At 31.6% G+C, this 20458-nt stretch overlaps 2 protein-coding genes across 2 annotated transcripts; both read left to right on the forward strand.

Annotated features, from left to right (window-relative positions):
* The first annotated feature begins 12675 nt into the window (after positions 1-12675).
* Positions 12676-14763, forward strand: LOC139850337 (serpin-ZX-like). Its single transcript, XM_071839921.1, has 2 exons — positions 12676-13112; positions 13978-14763. The coding sequence occupies exons 1-2, from the start codon at positions 12702-12704 to the stop codon at positions 14761-14763; spliced, it is 1197 nt and encodes a 398-aa protein (XP_071696022.1). The 5' UTR covers positions 12676-12701.
* Positions 14764-17343: 2580 nt separating this feature from the next.
* Positions 17344-18903, forward strand: LOC139848679 (uncharacterized). The gene has a single exon (XM_071838390.1). It carries the CDS (start codon positions 17344-17346, stop codon positions 18901-18903), a length of 1560 nt encoding a protein of 519 aa, XP_071694491.1.
* Positions 18904-20458: the final 1555 nt, after the last annotated feature.

Below are 20458 nucleotides of genomic sequence, written 5' to 3' on the forward strand. Positions count from 1 at the left end.
ACCTCTTCTTCTTCCAATTCTTCCTCTTCCAGTTCCTCCTCTTTCGGTTCCTCTTCTTCCGGTTCCTCCTCTTTCGGTTCCTCCTCTTCCGGTTCCTCTTCGGGAATTTGTGAATCTTCCCAAAGTATATTCGACTATTCATTATTATTAGGTGAGTCGATGCGATTTTTACTAGAGGTAGACATCTATCACACAATATAAAACACGTTAAGAGATTAATATATCACATAATATTTACATGTTAATAATATATAGTTTCCAACAAAAAATGTTAAGCAATCGTTTTTGAAGAAAAACATGGTCGAAGTCCATACTCACTAATGCATCCTAACAAATTTGGTAAGACGCACTTATGCAAAAATTCTTGTTCTCTAAGACCAACGCTCTGATACCAACTGAAATGTCCCGTTCATATTGATTATAAACGTTCCATATTAATTGATTTCGTTGCGAGGTTTTAACCTCTATATGAGACGTTTTTCAAAGACTGCATTCGTTTTTAAAACAAACCATAACCTTTATTTTATCGACAAGGTTAAAAAGTCACCACCTAGATTATCCAGAAATGATAATCTAAAATATCACACTTACACACTACCAATACATATTGGTTTACAATATTAATATGATACAACAAAGTAAATCTCGAATGCAGTTTTAAACAATATTATACAAGCATGCTGACACCAAATCTTGTCCATATTTTAGCATGCAACAGCGAAAGCTCTTAATAATCACCTGAGAATAAACATGCTTTAAACGTCAACAAAAATGTTGGTGAGTTATAGGTTTAACCTATATATTTATCAAATTGTAATAATAGACCACAAGATTTCATATTTCAATATACATCCCATACATAGAGATAAAAATCATTCATATGGTGAACACCTGGTAACCGACCTTAACAAGATGAATATAGAATATCCCTTATCATTAGATTTTAAAAGGGGGACTATAACTCACTTTCACAGATTTTTACTTCGTCAGGAAGTAAGACTTGGCCACTGGTCGATTCACGAACCTATAACAAATATGTACATATATATCAAAGTATGTTCAAAATATATTTACAACATTTTTAATACGTTTTAATGTTTTAAGTTTATTAAGTCAGCTGTCCTCGTTAGTAACCTACAACTAGTTGTCCACAGTTAGATGTACAGAAAATAAAGCAATATATATTATCTCGAATCAATCCACGACCTCGTGTATATAAGTCTCAGGCTAGACCACAACTCAAAGTATATATAATATTTTAGAATCAAACTCAACCCTGTATAGCTAACTCCAACATTACTGCATATAGAGTGTCTATGGTTGTTCAGAAATATATATATAGATGGGTCGATATGATATGTTAAAACATTGTATTCGTGTCTATGGTATCCCAAGATTTCATAATATATTAGAATACATGTATAATACAATATGATTTAGCTAGGATATGATTGATATAGATTTGTTACCAATTTTCACGTAGCTACAACAAGAAAAATTATCCAATCTTGTTTTACCCATAACTTTTTCGTTTTAAATCCGTTTTGAGTGATTCAAGTTGTTATGGTTTCATATTGAACTTAAGTTTATTAATCTAAACAGAAAAAGTATAAGTTTATAGTTGGAAATACAGATTACAAGTTGTTTTTGTAAAGGTAGTAATTTCAGTCGAAAGAACGACGTCTAGATGACCATTTTGGAAAACATACTTCCACTTTGAGTTTAACCATGATTTTTGGATATAGTTTCATGTTCATAAGAAAAATCATTTTCATAGAAGAACAACTTTTAAATCAAAGTTTATCATAGTTTTTAATTAACTAACCCAAAACAGCCCGCGGTGTTACTACGACGGCGTATATCCGGTTTTACGGTGTTTTTAGGTTTTAAATCATTAAGTTAGCATATCATATAGATATAGAAAATGTGTTTAGTTGATTTTAAAAGTTAAGTTAGAAGGATTAACTTTGTTTGCGAACAAGTTTAGAATTAACTAAACTATGTTTTAGTGATTACATGTTCAAATCTTCGAATAAGATAGTTATACATATATGAATCGAATGATGTTATGAACATCATTACTACCTCAAGTTTAGTAGGTAAACCTACTAAAAATTATGAAAAAATAACTTGAGCTTCAAAGGATCTTTGATGGCTTAGAAGTTCTTGAAATAGAATCATGACACAAAAACAAGTTCAAGTAAGATTTTTACTCGAATTAAGATAGTTATAGTTATAGAAATTAAATCAAAGCTTGAAAATGAATATTACCTTGATTTAGAAAGATAACCTAATGTAAATAACAAAGGTTTCTTGATCTTAGATGATTGCTTGGAATGGATTAGGAAACTTGGAAGTAAACTTGTAAACTTGGAAGTGTTCTTGATGTGTTCTTGAGTAATTGTTTTTATGATGATTATAGGTAATAACCAAAGCTTGTATTTGATGATTTTTGCTGGAAAAATAGTAATTTAGACGTTCATAGAAGAGTGTGTGTGTTTTGAGAGAGAATTGGGAAGAAAATTGGAAGTGAAATGGAGTAGGTGGTGAGTGGTGAAGGTGAGTGGGGTTAAAAGGAGTTCTTGTTTTTTTTTCTTGCTCATAAATCATGCTAGTTGTCTAATTGTTGGTTCCACATGTTTGTTGACTATCTAGGGCTGCTAAGAGCTGAATTATTATGTGTATATACCAATAGTATATACGTCTAGGAGCTGGGTATTGTACGAGTACGAATACGGTTGCATACGAGTAGAATTGTTGATGAAATTGAACGAGAATGTAATTGTAAGCATTTTTGTTAAATAGAAGTACTTTGATATGTGTCTTAAAGTCTTCCAAAAGTGTATTATTACAACATAATACACTACATGTATATACATTTAACTGAGTCGTTAAGCCATCATTAGTCGTTACATGTAAGTGTTGTTTTGAAACCTTTAAGTTAACGATCTTATTAAATGTTGTTAACCCATTGTTTATAATATCTAATGAGATGTTAAATTATTACATTATCATAATATTATGATGTATTAATATATCTTAATATGAAATATATACATTTAAATGTCGTTACAACGATAATCGTTACATATATGACTCGTTTCGAAATCCTTAAGTTAGTAGTCTTGTTTTTACATATGTAGTTCATTGTTAATACACTTAATGATATGTTTACTTATCATTTATCATATTTAAACATAGTGTAAAAATATCTTAATATGATTCATATGTATTTAGTAAGACGTTGTTATAACGATAATCGTTATATATATATCGTTTCGAGTTTCTTAATTCAATAACTCATTTTTATGTATATCACTCATTGTTAACATACCTAATGAGATACTCACTTATCATAATATCATGTTAACTATATATATATCCATATATATGTCATCATATAGTTTTTACAAGTTTTAACGTTCGTGAATCACCGGTCAACTTGGGTGGTCAATTGTCTATATGAAACCTATTTCAATTAATCAAGTCTTAACAAGTTTGATTGCTCCACATGTTGGAAACACTTAATCATATAAATATCAATTTCATTTAATATATATAAACATGGAAGAGTTCGGGTCACTACAATTACTCTGTCTGATATTTTCATTATAAATTAAACTTTTTTCGTTCCATTATTTTCACCATTCCTATACTTTCTTTCTTAGTTCATACATCCAAAAGATTGTGAAAATGCTTAATCCAGTTCTAATCCTTGATATTTTCCTAATTATCATTTTTGTCATCTTTCTTTTCAATCTTCCACCATAAAAATCTGTTTACTTCTACTATTACCTTGGGTGATAATATTCTTAATTATATCATGTCTTTATATTGCTATTCGTATTAATATCCACGGTTTGTAACCTCCGTGTTGTTATTGGGCTTTATATTTTCTCTTATATTTTGGAGTCCCTGCTTCCGTCTTCTATAATCAGTATCATTCACAGTTAATGCTCTCTCCTATTTGCTGTAATTTATACCCCCTTTCTATTTCGAATCTTCATGCTTTTGTTTTCTTTTTGCAAGTAACGGTCCAGAATTCGTAGGTATAGATTTTGGAATGAACATAGTTAATGTTCTAAGAAAGAAATTGTAATGGCACGATCTTGATTTGTCAAATTACCAGAATACCTCAGAAAAGACCGAATCATCAAGAAAAATATTTTCTTGATATGTTTAGAGGTTAAGTAGAATACAAGAGTCATGTAACATGGCACATGATGACGGTATGATTTGTGAATCATCACATTCCATTTAGAAACTCAGCATGACTTACTGTAATATAATCACGTTGATCAAGTGTCATTATATTATACTAACTCATGCTTCAATTCCCAATACTACTTCAGAATTCATTCATAGTTTATACTTAGATTTTACAAAAATTTCCAATATAATGTATTACAGATAGCACGAAGAGGTATATAATTTCGGACTAGAATATTTATGAAAATATCTTCAAAAGTATCAAAGATATTTATGATGATATTTTGAAATTTCTAATTTCGATGGTTGATGAAGAAAGATTTTTGGCAAGATTTTAACATGAATCCGGAGCAAGATATTTTCTAAAGATTTCATCGGATACAGAATCATCTGGATTCTTTGAATATAGGGTTTGATTCTTGTATTTGTCCTCGGTCTCCTTCATGGTTTGCTCAATCTGTTTTTCAGTTCCAACTTTTCCGAGCTTTGCCAACATACTATTCTTTATCATAAAACTTTTGATAATTGGAGTTGTTTTACAGTTGTTTACAGTTTCTGCTGCTTCATTCAGCTATTTTCAAACTTTGGAGTATTGATTCGTAGACTGGGTGCTTTTCAGAATTTCAGAATGGAAGATCATAATCCTAAGAGATAAATGTTATATGTATATATATATATAACTGTTGATGTAGGAACGCTGCGAGATTCGAAATACTGATTGTTGATTTCTGGTAATTGGTACGTTAATTCTCATTACAATACGTGGATGAGTATATGAATAGGTGTTAATGAACAAATATAATGGTTCTTCGGAGAGACTTAAGCCAATGAGTAATGAAGTTGCTGGTAAGTTTACTACTAATGTAGTGGAATATAAACGGTTCTCCGGTAACTATGACGAAGGGCAAACTTGTATATGAAGGTTATAGTAGAGTTCATTCGAATGAAAAGTCAAAATTGATTTGCTGAAGCTGTGACAAAATTGGCTACTTTGGAAAGGGATTGCAAAGTTATTTTTGGTAATAACCACGCCAAAGGAGCTAGCACGGATATGTGTTAAACGTTTACTCAGGTCCCGAGTTTTTTCAGGTGCATAACTATATGCATCAATCTTTCTTCCATAGATGAAGTGCGGTTGGTTCATCTTTTCGATTCAGGTATTTTCAAGAATCATGAAAGGTTTGAACGCAGATTGTATTCATCAAGATGCAAATGAAGTTTAAGATGAAATCAAGTGGCAAACTTGAAGAATTGTTTAGTTTCATATGTTATAATCAATATTTTAATTCATTTTAATTGTCCAATGTTGACAGTCCACAGTTAGCAGTCCACAATTTGTAGTTCAATAATTCATATATAGTTTAATATATAATATTCGAATTAATTAATACGTGTCGTGACCCGTTATATACATGTCTCAGACTCGATCACAACTCAAAGTATATATATTATTTGAGAATCAACCTCAACCTTGTATAGCTAACTCAAGCATTACTGCATATAGAGTGTGTATGGTTATTCCAAATAATATGTATATAGATGCGTCGATATGATATGTCAAAACCTTGTATACGTGTCCCGATATTTAAAGTGCGTAAAATAAATAACCGAAATTAAATGACGATAAATAAAATTACGAGAATTAAAATTGCGATAAATAAAGTGCGATAAATAAAATGTAATAAGGAATTAACAGTTAGCTAGGAACATTTAGCTAGGATTTTGTTAGCGTGGTTTCTTAACAAAATTTCTCATAGTTACTTTGTTTGTTTCTAAAAAATTTTATTTTGTCCAATGTTTTCTTCATTATGCCACCTGTTGGATTCTGATAGGTCAAAATTCAAATATGAAATTGACTGAAAATGGTTATTCTGTGGTGAACGGATTTGTATATCTGTGGATGTAGGTAGAATAGTAAATGACTGTTGAATCAAAATTGAAGAATGTACAGTATAACATGTTAATATGAAAGCTAAATATTCCTCGGGTATTACCTACCCGTTAACATATTTTCATCATTAACAATTTTTATAAAAGAATTTTTAATTATAATCTTTATGAAAATATTCTTACATATATATTTTCTTCAGATGTAATTCATGGATTTAATGAGTCAATATAATATTAAACTCATTTGATTTATCGTTAGAACAAGAATATGTAATCTCTAAAATATTAGAGATTACAAAATCGCCATGTCGAACGAAGATAAATGATGTAAAACGTCATGTAGAACGATGATTATACTCGAGGTACAGAATGAGATATTGAGGTTTGTGCTGCAGATGTTGTTGTTGATGGTACTGGTGTTACTGGTGTTGTTGCTGAAGCTGGTAGGTTTTGCACCACGTTTTTCAGATTGATTATTCGAGCGCGAAGTTCGTTGACTTCTTCAATTATTCCGGAATGATTGTCAGTCGGAACGAGCGAATGAATAAGGTTTAGAATTGTGGATAGAATATAATCATCACGAGATACTCTGGAAATGAGCGAGAAAATGATATTATGGAGAGGTTCGCTGGTAAGTGCTTCAGGTTCTTCGCCAAGAGATGAATTCGGTTGATGGAAAGGATCACCTTCTTCTTGTCTCCAATGATTAAGTAGACTACGAACTCATCAGATGAATTGGGGATGGATGATTGATTGATTCATTCTGGTGACGCAGCCTCCGGGATCTTAGGTGAACATCCATGTCGGAATAGCTGTCGGGTTCCGAAGAACTTGAACTAGTGACGAGTCCCATTTCGTACTTTCGAATAAAGGATTTTCAATATGAAATGATTTTCGGCTATAATTATATAGAATATCTATATATATAGAACAAAAGATTTCGTAGATTACGGAGGAATTTACGACATATGTCAGGCAAGTAACAGATGCGCTAAGATATGAATTATTAGATACGTTAAAATATGAATCTTGTCTATACACTATTCATGCAATCAATGCAGTAAGATGTGTCTAGACTAAGAATGATAAGCAAGTGATTTTTGACACAAAATGATAAGCAAAACTTTTGACATGCAGACACGGTCGAAGTCCAGACCCACTAATGCATCTAAACAACTACCATTTAGACACACTAATGCAAGAACTGGTTCGCTAAGACCACCGCTCTGATACCACATGAAGCGACCCGTCCTAATCCATCTGGACGAATACATTACATTTGGTTACATCGCGAGGTACTTGACCTCTATATGATACATTTTACAAACATTGTATTCGTTTTTAAAAGACAAACTTTCATTATATCAAAAATTGACGGCATGCATACCATTTCATAATATATCTAACTATAATTGACTTAGTAATAATCTTGATGAACTCGACGACTCGAATGCAACGTCTTTTGAAATATGTCATGAATGACTCCAAGTAATATCTTTAAAATGAGCAAATGCACAGCGGAAGATTTCCTTAATACCTGAGAATAAACATGCTTTCAAGTGTCAACCAAAAGGTTGGTGAGTTCATTAGTTTATCATAATCAATCATTTCAATATTTTAATAGACCACAAGATTTTCATTCTTTCCATAAATATACTTCTCATATCAGGCATTTCGCAAACTGCATAGAGATAAAAATCATTCATATGGTGAACACCTGGTAACCGATCTTAACAAGATGCATATAAAATATCTCCATCATTCCGGGACTCCCTTCGGACATGATAATCGAAGTACTAAAGCATTCGTAACCCGAATGGGACGTGTCAAGGTCCATAGATCTATCTTTAGGATTCGCGTCAATTAGGGGCCATTTCCCGAATTCCCAGGATACCAAGCTAAAAAGGGGCATATTCGATTCGATAATCCAACCATAAAATGTAGTTTCGATTACTTGTGTCTATTTCGTAAAACATTTATAAAATCAGCGCATGTATTCTCAGTCCCAAAAATATATATTGCAAAAGCATTTAAAAAGGGAGTAATGAAACTCACAATACTGTATTTTGTAGTAAAAATAAATATGACGAAACTGAACAATGCAGGGTTGGCCTTGGATTCACGAACCTATATCATGTGTATATATATATTAATACACATAATCGTAATCGAACAAATCTATATATTATTATTAATAATATACTTGTTATATTATATGTTATATAGATATAGATATTTTAATATATGTAATTTATATATCTTATATAACTATTATTTATCATTCTTTAATATGTTAATAATAAAAAAAAATCTATATTAGGGGTTATATATGATAACAATATATATTTATTTATTAATGGATACATTTATTTATATATATATATATATATATATATATATATATATATATATATATATATATATATATATAGTTTAGTTAATATCATATTAATAATAAAAATATAGTGATATGTAATATTGATATTATTGCAGTGTATCTTTATATAAAAATATTTACTTGTAATAATACTAAAAATGATAAGTGTGATAGTTAGAATATTGATAGTAATATTATTAATAATAATGTTAATTTTAATAATGATAATCTTAAATAAGATATTAACTTTAATAATAATGTTAATTTTAGTAAGCATAATAGTTTTAATAAAAGTGATGAATTCCCTTAATAATATAATGATAATAATAATAACAATAATAATAATAGCAGTGTTAATAATAATAATAATAATAATAATAATAATAATAATAATAATAATAATAATAATAATAATAATCAGATTTATCATAAACTTCAGGTTTAGTTTCTAAACTTATATCCATAATTCCTATAACTTAAAATTATAACCATATTCATAATTTTTGCCATGTCAACTTTTATTATAAATTTTGTAATATAACGGTTATTAATATGTTCATAATCCTGTTGATAATAATATCAATAATAATACTATAACGATAATGTTACTAATGATAATACTAATAGTTTTTAAAATGATAATACTAGTACTAATAGTAATACTAATAATAATAATAATAGTAATTATAATACTAGTAATAATAAGTACTAATAATAATAATAACAATAACAATAACAATAACAATAACAATAACAATAATAATACTAGCTATAATAATAATTAACATAATAGTAATAATAATAATAACAATAAGAGTAATAATAATAAATTTGATAAGGAAAACTACCTTAGAAAACCCCTTTAAAAAAAATGCACCGAGCAAGGATTGAACGCGAGACCTCTAGGTACCCAACATAACACCCTAACTACCCCTTCTATCATGTTTTTCTGATTTTATTCCCAGCAAACATTATTTAACCCGGTTTACATGCTTCTTATCTTCTTCTTTCTCTTCCATTCCAATTTTCCATTTGACTCACAACTTAATTCCTAATCTTCACTAATTATTTGATGTAGCCCAGAAACAAAGTGTAATTGTGATATCAATTAACAGAAAAAAAAATAATAAATACAAAATGAGGAGCACAGCAGCCCTCCCTGCTCGTTGCTGTTTTGAAGAAAGAAAAAAAATAATCAACTTTGATTTCGAGAACGTTTTAGATAAATGTTACAACATGAAAAAGCTTGTAATCCACTCCTAGAAACTATGAGAACCATTAATTTAACTCAAAACGAAATAGAAAATTCGAATTTGGCTCAAGAACAAAAGTTGACTTTTTATTTCAAAATCTTTGACTTGAAAATTCGCAATCGATATAAAGATTTGAGAGTTGAGATTTTGCAGTTAGATTCAAAGAAAGTTTTCTAACCTTTCCACATTTTTAGATTTTGCCAAATGGTTCGAAATCGAAATATGAAGAAAATTATTAAGTACCGAGGTTTCGCTGAAAAAGAAAGAAAAAAAAATATAAAGCATCTGCTTCTTTAAATCAATTCGCAGAGATAGATAACATTATATGAATGATATAAATAATGGTAATCAATTGATTGATTTGTGTTTGCTAGCGAGATTTTGGGAAGACAGAAGTTCACGAGCGGTATATAATATCAGAAAAAATAAAAATGAAACAGATAAAGATAAGGATGCGTTCATATCTGTATTTGTAATTAATTTATACGGATTAACTTATATTATTAAATATAATACCATTTATATTAATAATAATAATAAAAAAATACTAATATTACAATAATAATAATAACCTTAATACTAGTAATACTAGTAATACTATTAATAATATTAATAGGAATAATAATAATAACACAATAATGATGGTTTTAATAAATTTTAGTAGTAATTAGAAATAATGATAATGATAATAAAAATGATAATAATATTATTAATAATACTAATAATAATATTAGTTATAATAATATTAATATTATTAATGATAATAATTAAAGTAGTGATAATAATATTAATATAACAATTATATTCAAACTTGTAATTAGATTTTAATATATTACAATTTATTAATTATATCATATTTATCAAATATTTATTATATTGAATCTTTAATATTTTTTTATTTTATTATATATATTTACCTTTATATAGAATTCATATATATATTTTACACATTTAACTCTACTAATTAATTTGTACTTTATTATTTCTCATTATTATATATACACATATATATAAATAATATTAATAAATAATAATTATAATTTTACTACTAGTTAACAAACCAAATATATCAATTTCATATCACAATAGTTAATATTATTTATAGTACTGATATTAATAATAGTAGTGAATGTAATAATAATATGAAAACTAAAATTAAACTTGTAAATATATTTAAAATATTAACCTTTTTATTTCATTAATTATTTAATGCTTATTTTATATATATTACATTTTCAATTTAATTGATTAAATTATATTTTATTAAATGTAATTAATATATATACTCTTATGTTTATTTTTATATATATCTATATATGTATATATTTATTTACAGTCTTTGTTCGTGAATCGTCAAGAGCGGTCGAAGGTCAATTGAATATATGAACATTGTTTCAAAATTTTCTAAACTCAACAATACATACTTTGCTTATCGTGTCGAAATCATATATAGATTAAGTTTAAATTTAGTCGGAAATTCCCGGGTCGTCACATGGAAGCGTTTTTGTGAGCGGGTCAGCGAGTTGATCATTGGTGGAGACATGTGTGACCCGCAGTGTACCTAGTTGAGCCTGTTCCCGAATGAAGTGATATGCTAGAGCTAGATGTTTCATGCGTGAGTGAAATACTGGGTTGGCAGTGAGCTGTGTAGCATACAAGTTATCACAATATATAAAAGGGCTAGTCGGAAGTCGAACACTTAGTTCACGGAGTAGATTGCATATTCATAGGATTTGAGCCGAAGTGGCTGCTACTGCATTATATTCGGCCTCTGTAGATGACTGCGAGATAAATCGTTGTTTCCTTGAGTTATTGTTTTGAGCCGCATCTTGAGTTGTTTGATGTGGCCACAAGAGGAACTTGCATATCTGCTTGCAAGTGTATCCCATAAATCCTTTGTGGTGATGGTTAAAGAGAAAAGTGGGACAACGTTTGGATCCAAGGTGCCAATGAGTGCACCAAAAAGTAAGCGATCTTGACGCACCCAGGTTGTATGCGCAAGATTAATGGAGGAGGTGCCATCTTTGGTGATCGATGATGGTGGGGCTGGGAATGTGCCATTCAAAAACTTGAACAAACGTACCCATCAAGCATAGCTTGGATCTGCAATTTCCATGAGTTGTAATTGACAGATGTAAGCTTGATCACGTTGTGTAGCGAGACGATGATAATGGGGTGAGTAGGGTCCGCATCGTTTGGGATCGTGTGTGAAGACATGGTGGCTGCCTAGAAAAAAAAAAAAGATTAGGTTGGAAATTGGTAGGCTCTGATTACCATAAAAGAGGGAATATGTTTTCTGTATTTTCATTCAATATGAAGAGATACATATATAGCGTACAACAATGAGCTATTCTAGGTAAAAAAAATATGACAGCTATATACAGCTATACATCACAACCATATTTAGAAGATATAGTCAATCTAAATTAATCTTTATCTGTAATAACCGATTACTCCTTCCAAAGTCCCGACCGATTAATCCCCGAATAGCGAATTTTGCAACCTTGCCACAGTGACTCCACAAGTCAAAAATTTTTTTTAGACTCCGGTTGTAGTTTTGAACATATCACAGGGACCCCGTGTAATTTTGTCTATTTTTTCAATAGACGTAATTAGTTTTTTTAAACTATGTCTTTTTTTGTCTAGAGACTATTAGCTTGAGACGAAGAGACTGTTATTTATATCTCTAAGTTATAGTTATTCTCATTCATGGTATGTAAATCTCATTAATAGACACGGATAATGATGATAATAAGAAATTATTGTGAGATGATGACTAATCTTATATAAATCATGTTTAAATTGCATCGGGAGGAATCTTAGGGAAGAAGTATACATATTTGGTCGTACTTCTACTTAAAATATATTATCAAAAGCCAGGTTCCTTAATTAACTTTACCAAAACATCCAATATTTATAGTCTTCCCACCAGGGTCACCACCACAATCATCACACCATCTCGTTAATTAAACATGTTTAAATTCCTAGCAAAAAAGAAGAACACTCAACCATCAAACAAAAACCAAACCCATGTTTCAATCACACTTTCAAATCACCTGCTGAACAGATCCCGCAACTCTAACGTTGTTTTCTCTCCGCTTTCAATCCATGTCGTTCTTAACGTGATCGCGGCTGGTTCCAAAGGCCAAACACATAACCAATTGCTATCTTTTTTGAAAGCTAAAAACATCAATGAACTCAATGCTCTCTCTTCACAACTTGTGTCCACGATCATGGTAGATGGTAGCCCGGTTGGTGGGCCACGGTTGTCTTTTGCAAATGGGGTTTGGGTTGAGCAAACTGTTTCTCTTAAACCTTCTTTTAAAAAGGTTGTGGAAACTGTTCATAAAGCTGCTTGTAATCAAGTCGATTTCCAAACCAGGGTCAGTTCTATTTTACTCACGTTTGTTTCATTAATATTTTGAATGTTTAAATTCTCAATACTTAGTTTAATTCCTGCTCAAAATAATCAAACTCAGAGTTCTAATAATAGAAATGTACGTGTAGTAAAATAAAAATTTAGTACTAGTAATAATTTATAAACACTAAAAAAAATGGTCATTACTAACCATTTCTTTAGAGATCATTTATTATTTGATCACTAATATTTTTATTTAGATATCATTAAAAAGTATCACTAAATTTTGGTCAGTAAATAGTATTGGTGACTTCAAAAAATGATTGTCACTAATATATAGAAATAGATACCAAAACGTGGTCACTCATTTAAAAAAACAGACACCAAAAAATTGTAGTTTCAAAACACCGGATCAAGTAATTGCCCGGTTGGTGGGCCCGTGATGGACTATTTGTCATTGGATGTATGTATTTGCCGTTCTAAATAAATTCTTGTTAATATGAGTAAATATAAATGACTTCGAAACATCCATAGAAGTCCCTTAAATGTCCCGACTAGGTGGGATTTTGAAGTAGTCAGACAAGTCCTGGACTAGTCTACAACATGGTCGATTTATTCGGTCAAAATTGTTAAAAGTTCAATTTAGTCAGTTAAAGTTAGATGTATTAGTTCAAAGGCGGATTGATTCAGTAAAAGTAAATCAAATGAATCTAAAGTCAAAGTTGGTCAACGTCAAACTAGTCTCAGACTAGTCTACAACTTGGACGATTGATTTCTACATGTTTTCCGACTGACTAGTCCCGATTAGTAACTTTATAACCCAAAAACATTGTCTTTATACATACAGTGATTGCTAATGGTTACATGTACGTTTCTGATTGTTAATGAAGGCTGGTGAAGTAGCTAAAGAAGTGAATTTGTGGGCGGAAAGACAAACTAATGGTCTCATTAAAGACATCCTTCCTGCTAGCGCAATTAACAACTCTACGAGGCTAATTTTTGCTAATGCAATTTATTTTAAGGGAGCATGGTGTGAGAAGTTTGACCCATCAAACACTAAAGACTTTGACTTCCACCTTCTTGATGGTAGCAAAGTTTTAGTACCGTTCATGACAAGCAAGAAAAAACAGTTCTTGAGTAAATATGATAATTTCAAAGTATTGGCACTTCCATATGAAAATGGTAATGATAAACGGCATTTTACAATGTACATCTACCTCCTAGATGTAAAAGACGGCCTCCCATCTTTGATACAGAGAGTCGGCTCACAATCTGACTTCTTGGAGCGTCACGTTCCACACCAAAAAGTAGAGATTGGGCAATTCTTAATCCCTAAATTTAAAATCTCATTTGGGTTTGAAGCTTCTGACATGTTGAAAGAATTAGGCCTCTTGTTGCCTTTTAGTAGCACGGAAGGTTTGAGTGAAATGGGCAACACTTATGCGGATGAAAAGTTAAATGTTTCAAGCATTCAGCATAAATCATTTGTGGAGGTGAATGAAAAAGGTACGGAAGCTGCAGCAGTCACTGCAGCCGTCATGATGAAGTGTGCATTGAAAGAGACTTATGATACGGTTGATTTTGTGGCAGATCATCCATTTTTGTTCGTGATTAAAGAAGATACAAGTGGAGCTGTGTTGTTTATGGGTCAGGTTGTTAACCCAACCATCAACTGATATGGTTGTTGACATCTTTGTGTATTGTGTATTAAGCAAGGAAAAAGTGACTTGAGTGTAATTTGTGTAGCGAACTACCTCTTTATACTCCATTAACCATGCAAACTCGTTGCGACAGTTCTCATCAAGCGTGGTAGATAGGAGATGAGAGGCAACGCACAAAAGGTTGTCACAACTCAACAACTCAACAGGGACGGATCTTGAACGATTTTAGTGGGAGGGCCAAAATCACTTCAAAAACTTATATAAGAAAAATCTTAAAATCTTGGAGGAGCTATTATATAAAATATTTATATTTTAGATCCTAGAAAATAAAATTTACACTAAGAGAACAAATTTTTGAAGGGGCCACTGCCCACCCCTGACACCCCAAAGATCCAAAGATCCGTCACTGCAACTCAAGTCACTTTTTGCTTGATGGCTGTATCTGTTTCTAAATAAGTTAATTCTATATAAGTTGACTGTTGAGACTACTAAAGAACATGCATATATATGTACATATGTTTCTCAGAAAGTAAATAAACTTTGACAAACGTATGGCCCACTGACACCTGATAATTAGTAAGTGCTCTTAACCAGTTAATTTTCATCTAATAAATTACTTATAATTATTAATCCAATTTAATACTCATATATTTTTTTTAACTTTTGATTCACTCAATTCGCGTGGCACACATTAGTTCACCCACCTATTTATTGAATTTATTTAATAGATGATTTCTAGATTTATCCATTTTTCTTCGATGAAATGGATGATCAATTTAATTAATTAATATTAAGAATGATGATTAATTAAAGAAAAAACAATGTTATCTTTAGTTTACTATGATGATCATGTAACACGTTAGAAACTTTGAATAACCTTTGATTTAATATATAACTCCAAAAAAATGCATTTTCTCTCTCTGATTAGGCGATTATGGCCCCTAACACCATTTTTGCCCTAATTTTGATTCTGTGACTCAATTTTCTTCAATCAAACAGTATTTTGTTCCATTTTTCATTCCGTTTCAAGTAGATTTAATCATTTCCATTGTTAATTGTATATAATGTCTCCTAATCGACGTAGTTCTAAAAGAAAAGTCAAAATTCCAATCAAATTCTCGAATACGATTCATAGCATGAAATCGAAGGAGGCTGTTAGCGAAACAAATTCTGAAACGGATCTGGAAGTTGAATCGAAGGTTGATGTGGTCACAGAACATGAGATGAGCTCGAATCAAACTGTGAATGAGGAGCTTAATACCTCTAGTGCAGTTCAGTTCCCACCTCTTGGTATGAATGTTAATCCTGGATCTGCTGTTAATAACAATACTGTGATTAATGATTCTATTGTTCATAATGATGTAAATACGGCTATAGATAATGTTAATAAGGCTGAGAAACCAAATACATATGCTAGAATTGTGAATGGACAGATCGATAAGAAACTTAGCTATATTCCTTTGACTGTTGAAGAGGATGGTTCTGAGATTGTTGTTTTTGATGATGTGTTTGTGGAAGAAGGTGCAAGTAGATGGCATAAAACTGCATATGGATATATTATAGGGGGAAATATGCCTTATGGAGTATTACAGTTTAACCTTAGGAAGATGTGGAACAAGTATGGCATAAAAGAAATTACTATGGACCAATATCAAATATGCTATTTCAAGTTTAGGAATTTGGAAGGTATGAATGAGGTTATAGAACAGAGTCCTTGGATTGTAAATGGCAAGCCATTGTATGTTGGTAAATGGAGTCCTGAGTTAAATATTGAGAAAGTGGAACCTGCAAAACTACCAGTTTGGGTTAGACTCAATAATGTCCCATTAGAAGCTTGGAGTTCAAAAGGTATAAGTGTCATTGCAAGTAAGCTAGGTAAACCTTTGATAATGGATAATATGACTGCTAATATGTGCCACAAAGGTACTGGGAGAGTGGGTTATGCTAGAGTAATGGTAGAAATGGAGGCATCTAAAGGTTATACTGATCATGTTGACATATATTACAGAGATAATATGAATGTCACAAAAGGAATCAAAAAAGTCAAAGTGGAGTATGATTGAAAACCTGCTATGTGCTCACATTGTGCAGTTTTTGGTCATAATCATGATGTCTGTAAGGTGAGGCCTAGAACTAGTGATGAATTGGAGGCAAAAAGGAATAATGAAGTTAAGGATGATGAGGGTTATGTGATGGTTCAGAACAAAAAGAAAGTGCATAATGAAAAGAAAATAGGAAAACAGAAGGAACCTATTAAAAAGATGTATGTGCCTAAGGTTGTGCCCAAGGTTAAACCTATTACTGAAAAGGTTAATGAGCAGTCTCCTGTGAAGAAATGGAATCTGAATAAGAATGCACTAGAAGGACTGAAAGAATCTTTAAACAAGTATGCAGTCTTGTCAGATCAGGAAGATGATACTCATACTGTTTTGAAAGATGGGCAGGATAGTCAAAGTGATAATGATATTTTGGAATTTAGTGAGCATGATAATAGAAAAGTGGGGCTAATGAAGTATATGGTACTGATCCAGCATTGCTGGAAAAAGATATTTAATCATTATGGATTTAAAGATGGCAAGTTGGAACATTAGGGGTATGAGCCATAAGGATAAACAAGATGAATTAAAGGATTTTATTAAGGAGGAGAAAGTTAGTATTTGTGCTATATTGGAGACTCATTTAAAACCAAATAACATTGATAAAGCATGCAACTTTGTTTTTAATAGATGGAATTGGGTTTCAAATGTTGCTCTAAGTTCTAATAGCTGCAGAATTGTTATTGGTTGGGATAGCAACATTGTGAATGTGATGGTGGTTCAGGTATCCGAACAAGTTATTTTTTGCCTTATTGAAACTATTGATAAGATCATTAAAATGTACTGTAGCTTCATTTATGCAAGTAATAATGGTAGAGAAAGGCAGTTATTATGGGATGATCTTCATACTCAGGCCAATATTTCCAAACAGTTGCCATGGATATTGATGGGTGATTTTAATGTCACTAGGAATTTAAATGAGCATAGTATAGGATGTTCTCATATGACTGATGATATGCAGGATTTTAATAACTGTTTAAGTGATATTAAAGTGGATGATCTTGGAAGTACTGGGTTCCATTTTACATGGACCAAGTCTTTAAAGAATTCATTGTGTAGTGTGTTAAAGAAGTTGGATTGGGTTATGTGTAATGAGGATTTTCTTTCTAATTATCCTCATGCATATGGGCTATTTCTTCCCTATGGTGTTTCTGACCACAGCCCTGCTATTTTGGGTATTCCAAATGGTGTTAGGAAAAAGAAAAGTTCATTTAGATTCATGAACCATGTGGCTTTTAAAGATTATTTCCTAAACATTGTTGAGCAAAGATGGAGTGAGTTTATTATAGGGCATAACATGTACCAAGTGGTTTCTAAAATGAAAGCTCTCAAAAAAGATCTTAATAGATTAAATTGGGACAGTGGCAATGTTTTTACCAAGGTAAAGGAGCTCAAAGCTAAGTTGAAACAAGCTCAAGCTGATGTAGATAAACAGCCTCATGTTATTGAGCTAAGAGCTATTGCTACTAAAATTCTTATAGAGTATGAAGAGGCTAAAAAGGAGGAGTTGATCTTATTAAAGCAAAAAACCAAGATCAAATGGCTTGAAGAGGGAGATAGGAATACTAAGTTTTTTCATAGTATTCTCAAGAGCAGGAAACAGAAATGTAGAGTTGACAATATTTGTGATGAACACAGGGTTAATTTCAGTGATGAACAGGTTGGTGAGCAGTTTGTAAAGCATTTTAAAAAGTTCTTGGGGACTGGTCCAACTTGTACTCCTATATCAGAGATGGGAGACATTTTTAGAAATAAACTTTCATCTAGTGAAGCTTTAGATATGGTTAGACCTATAAATGATGATGAAATCAAGGTTGCACTATTTGATATTGATGACAATAAAGCTCTAGGTCCTGATGGTTATTCCTCTCTTTTCTTTAAGAAGGCCTGTAATATTGTGGGCCAGGATGTGTGTAAAGCAGTGAAGGACTTCTTTAATAATGGAAGGCTTTTAAAGGAATTAAATGCTACCCTTATAGCTTTAATTCCTAAAATGGATACTCCTCAAAAGGTTTCCGATTTCAGACCTATTGCTTGTTGTAATGTACTTTACAAGTGAATTAGTAAAGTAATTACTAATAGGCTGAAAGAAGGGTCGGATAAAATAGTCAGTTGTAACCAGAGTGCCTTCATACCTGGAAGGTCTATTCATGACAATATTCTAGTTGCACAGGAGATTTTATAGGGTTATAACAGAATCAATGGCCCAAAAAGATGTGCCTTGAAAATAGACATTCTAAAGGCTTATGACACGGTTAGCTGGAAGTTCTTAGAAGATATTTTGTACAATTCTGGTGTTCATCAAAAAATGGTTCAATGGATAATGGCTTGTGTTACAAGTACAAGTTTCTCAATCTGCATAAATGGAGGTATTGAAGGTTATTTTAAAGAAGGTTATGGGTTAAGACAAGGTAACCCCATGTCTCCTTACTTGTTTACCCTTATTATGGAGGTGCTGACACTGATGTTCACTGATTGTACTAAAGAAGGTAGTGGATTCAAATTCCATTACAAATGCAAAGGTATGAGGTTGACTCATATATGTTTTGCTGATGACTTGCTTGTATTTTGTCATGGAGATGTTTCTTCTGTTAAGATTGTTAAAAAGGTTCTAAATAATTTTGGTCAAGTTTCTGGTCTGCTGCCCAATTTGAGTAAGAGCACTATATTTTTTGGTAGTGTTTCTAAGGCTCTTAAAAGGAATATAGTCCATATTTTACCTTTTGAGGTTGGTGAGTTCCGTATGAAATATTTGGGATTTCCCCTGCTTGGTAAAAGGTTGGGGATTAAGGATTGCAAGTGCTTAGTTGATAAGGTTAAGAATAAGGTCAACAATTGGAAGTTGAAGAAACTTTCCTATGCTGGGAGATTACAGTTGGTGGCTTCTGTTCTAACTGCTATGCAAACATATTGGGCTTCTGTATATGTGTTGCCATATAATATTGTGAAAGAGATTGACAAACTGCTAAAAGGTTTTCTATGGGCTCAAGCTAATTCTGCAAAAGGAAAGGCAAAGGTGGCTTGGAAAGATGTATGTGTTCCCAAAGATCAAGGTGGTCTGGGCTTGAGACCTTTAAAAGACTGGAATGAGACTCTCATTGTTAAACAAATATGGAGGATAATCACTAAAGAAGAATCTTTATGGAGTAAGTGGGTGAATTTGATAAAATTAAAAGGCATGAGTTTTTGAGACATTACTGCTGGCTACAATGATAGTTGGGGGTGGAAATATCTTTTGGACCTAAGAGATAAGGTTAAACATCATTTTGGTAGTGTATATGTTAATGGCAGAATTAATTGGGTATGGATCACTAATGATGGAAAGAGTGTTCCTTTCTCAACTCAACAGGTGTGGAAAGATCTTAGAGTAAACAGAGCAAAGGTTTCATGGTGGCATGTTATTTGGTATAAAGGGTTTGATCCTAAACATGCATTCCTTTTATGGTTAGCTGTTCTTGACAGGCTTAATACTCAAGAAAAAATGGCTAAGTGGCTGCCTAATAAGCAGTTCAGTTGTGTGCTTTGTGGGAAAGAAAAAGATTCTATAAAGCACTTATTCTCTAAGTGTGACTTTAGTCTAAAGGTTTGGACAGAGTTAAAGAAGAAGCTGTTAT

The sequence above is a fragment of the Rutidosis leptorrhynchoides genome, chromosome 5 (assembly GCF_046630445.1).
Source record: "Rutidosis leptorrhynchoides isolate AG116_Rl617_1_P2 chromosome 5, CSIRO_AGI_Rlap_v1, whole genome shotgun sequence".
NCBI lineage: Eukaryota > Viridiplantae > Streptophyta > Magnoliopsida > Asterales > Asteraceae > Rutidosis > Rutidosis leptorrhynchoides.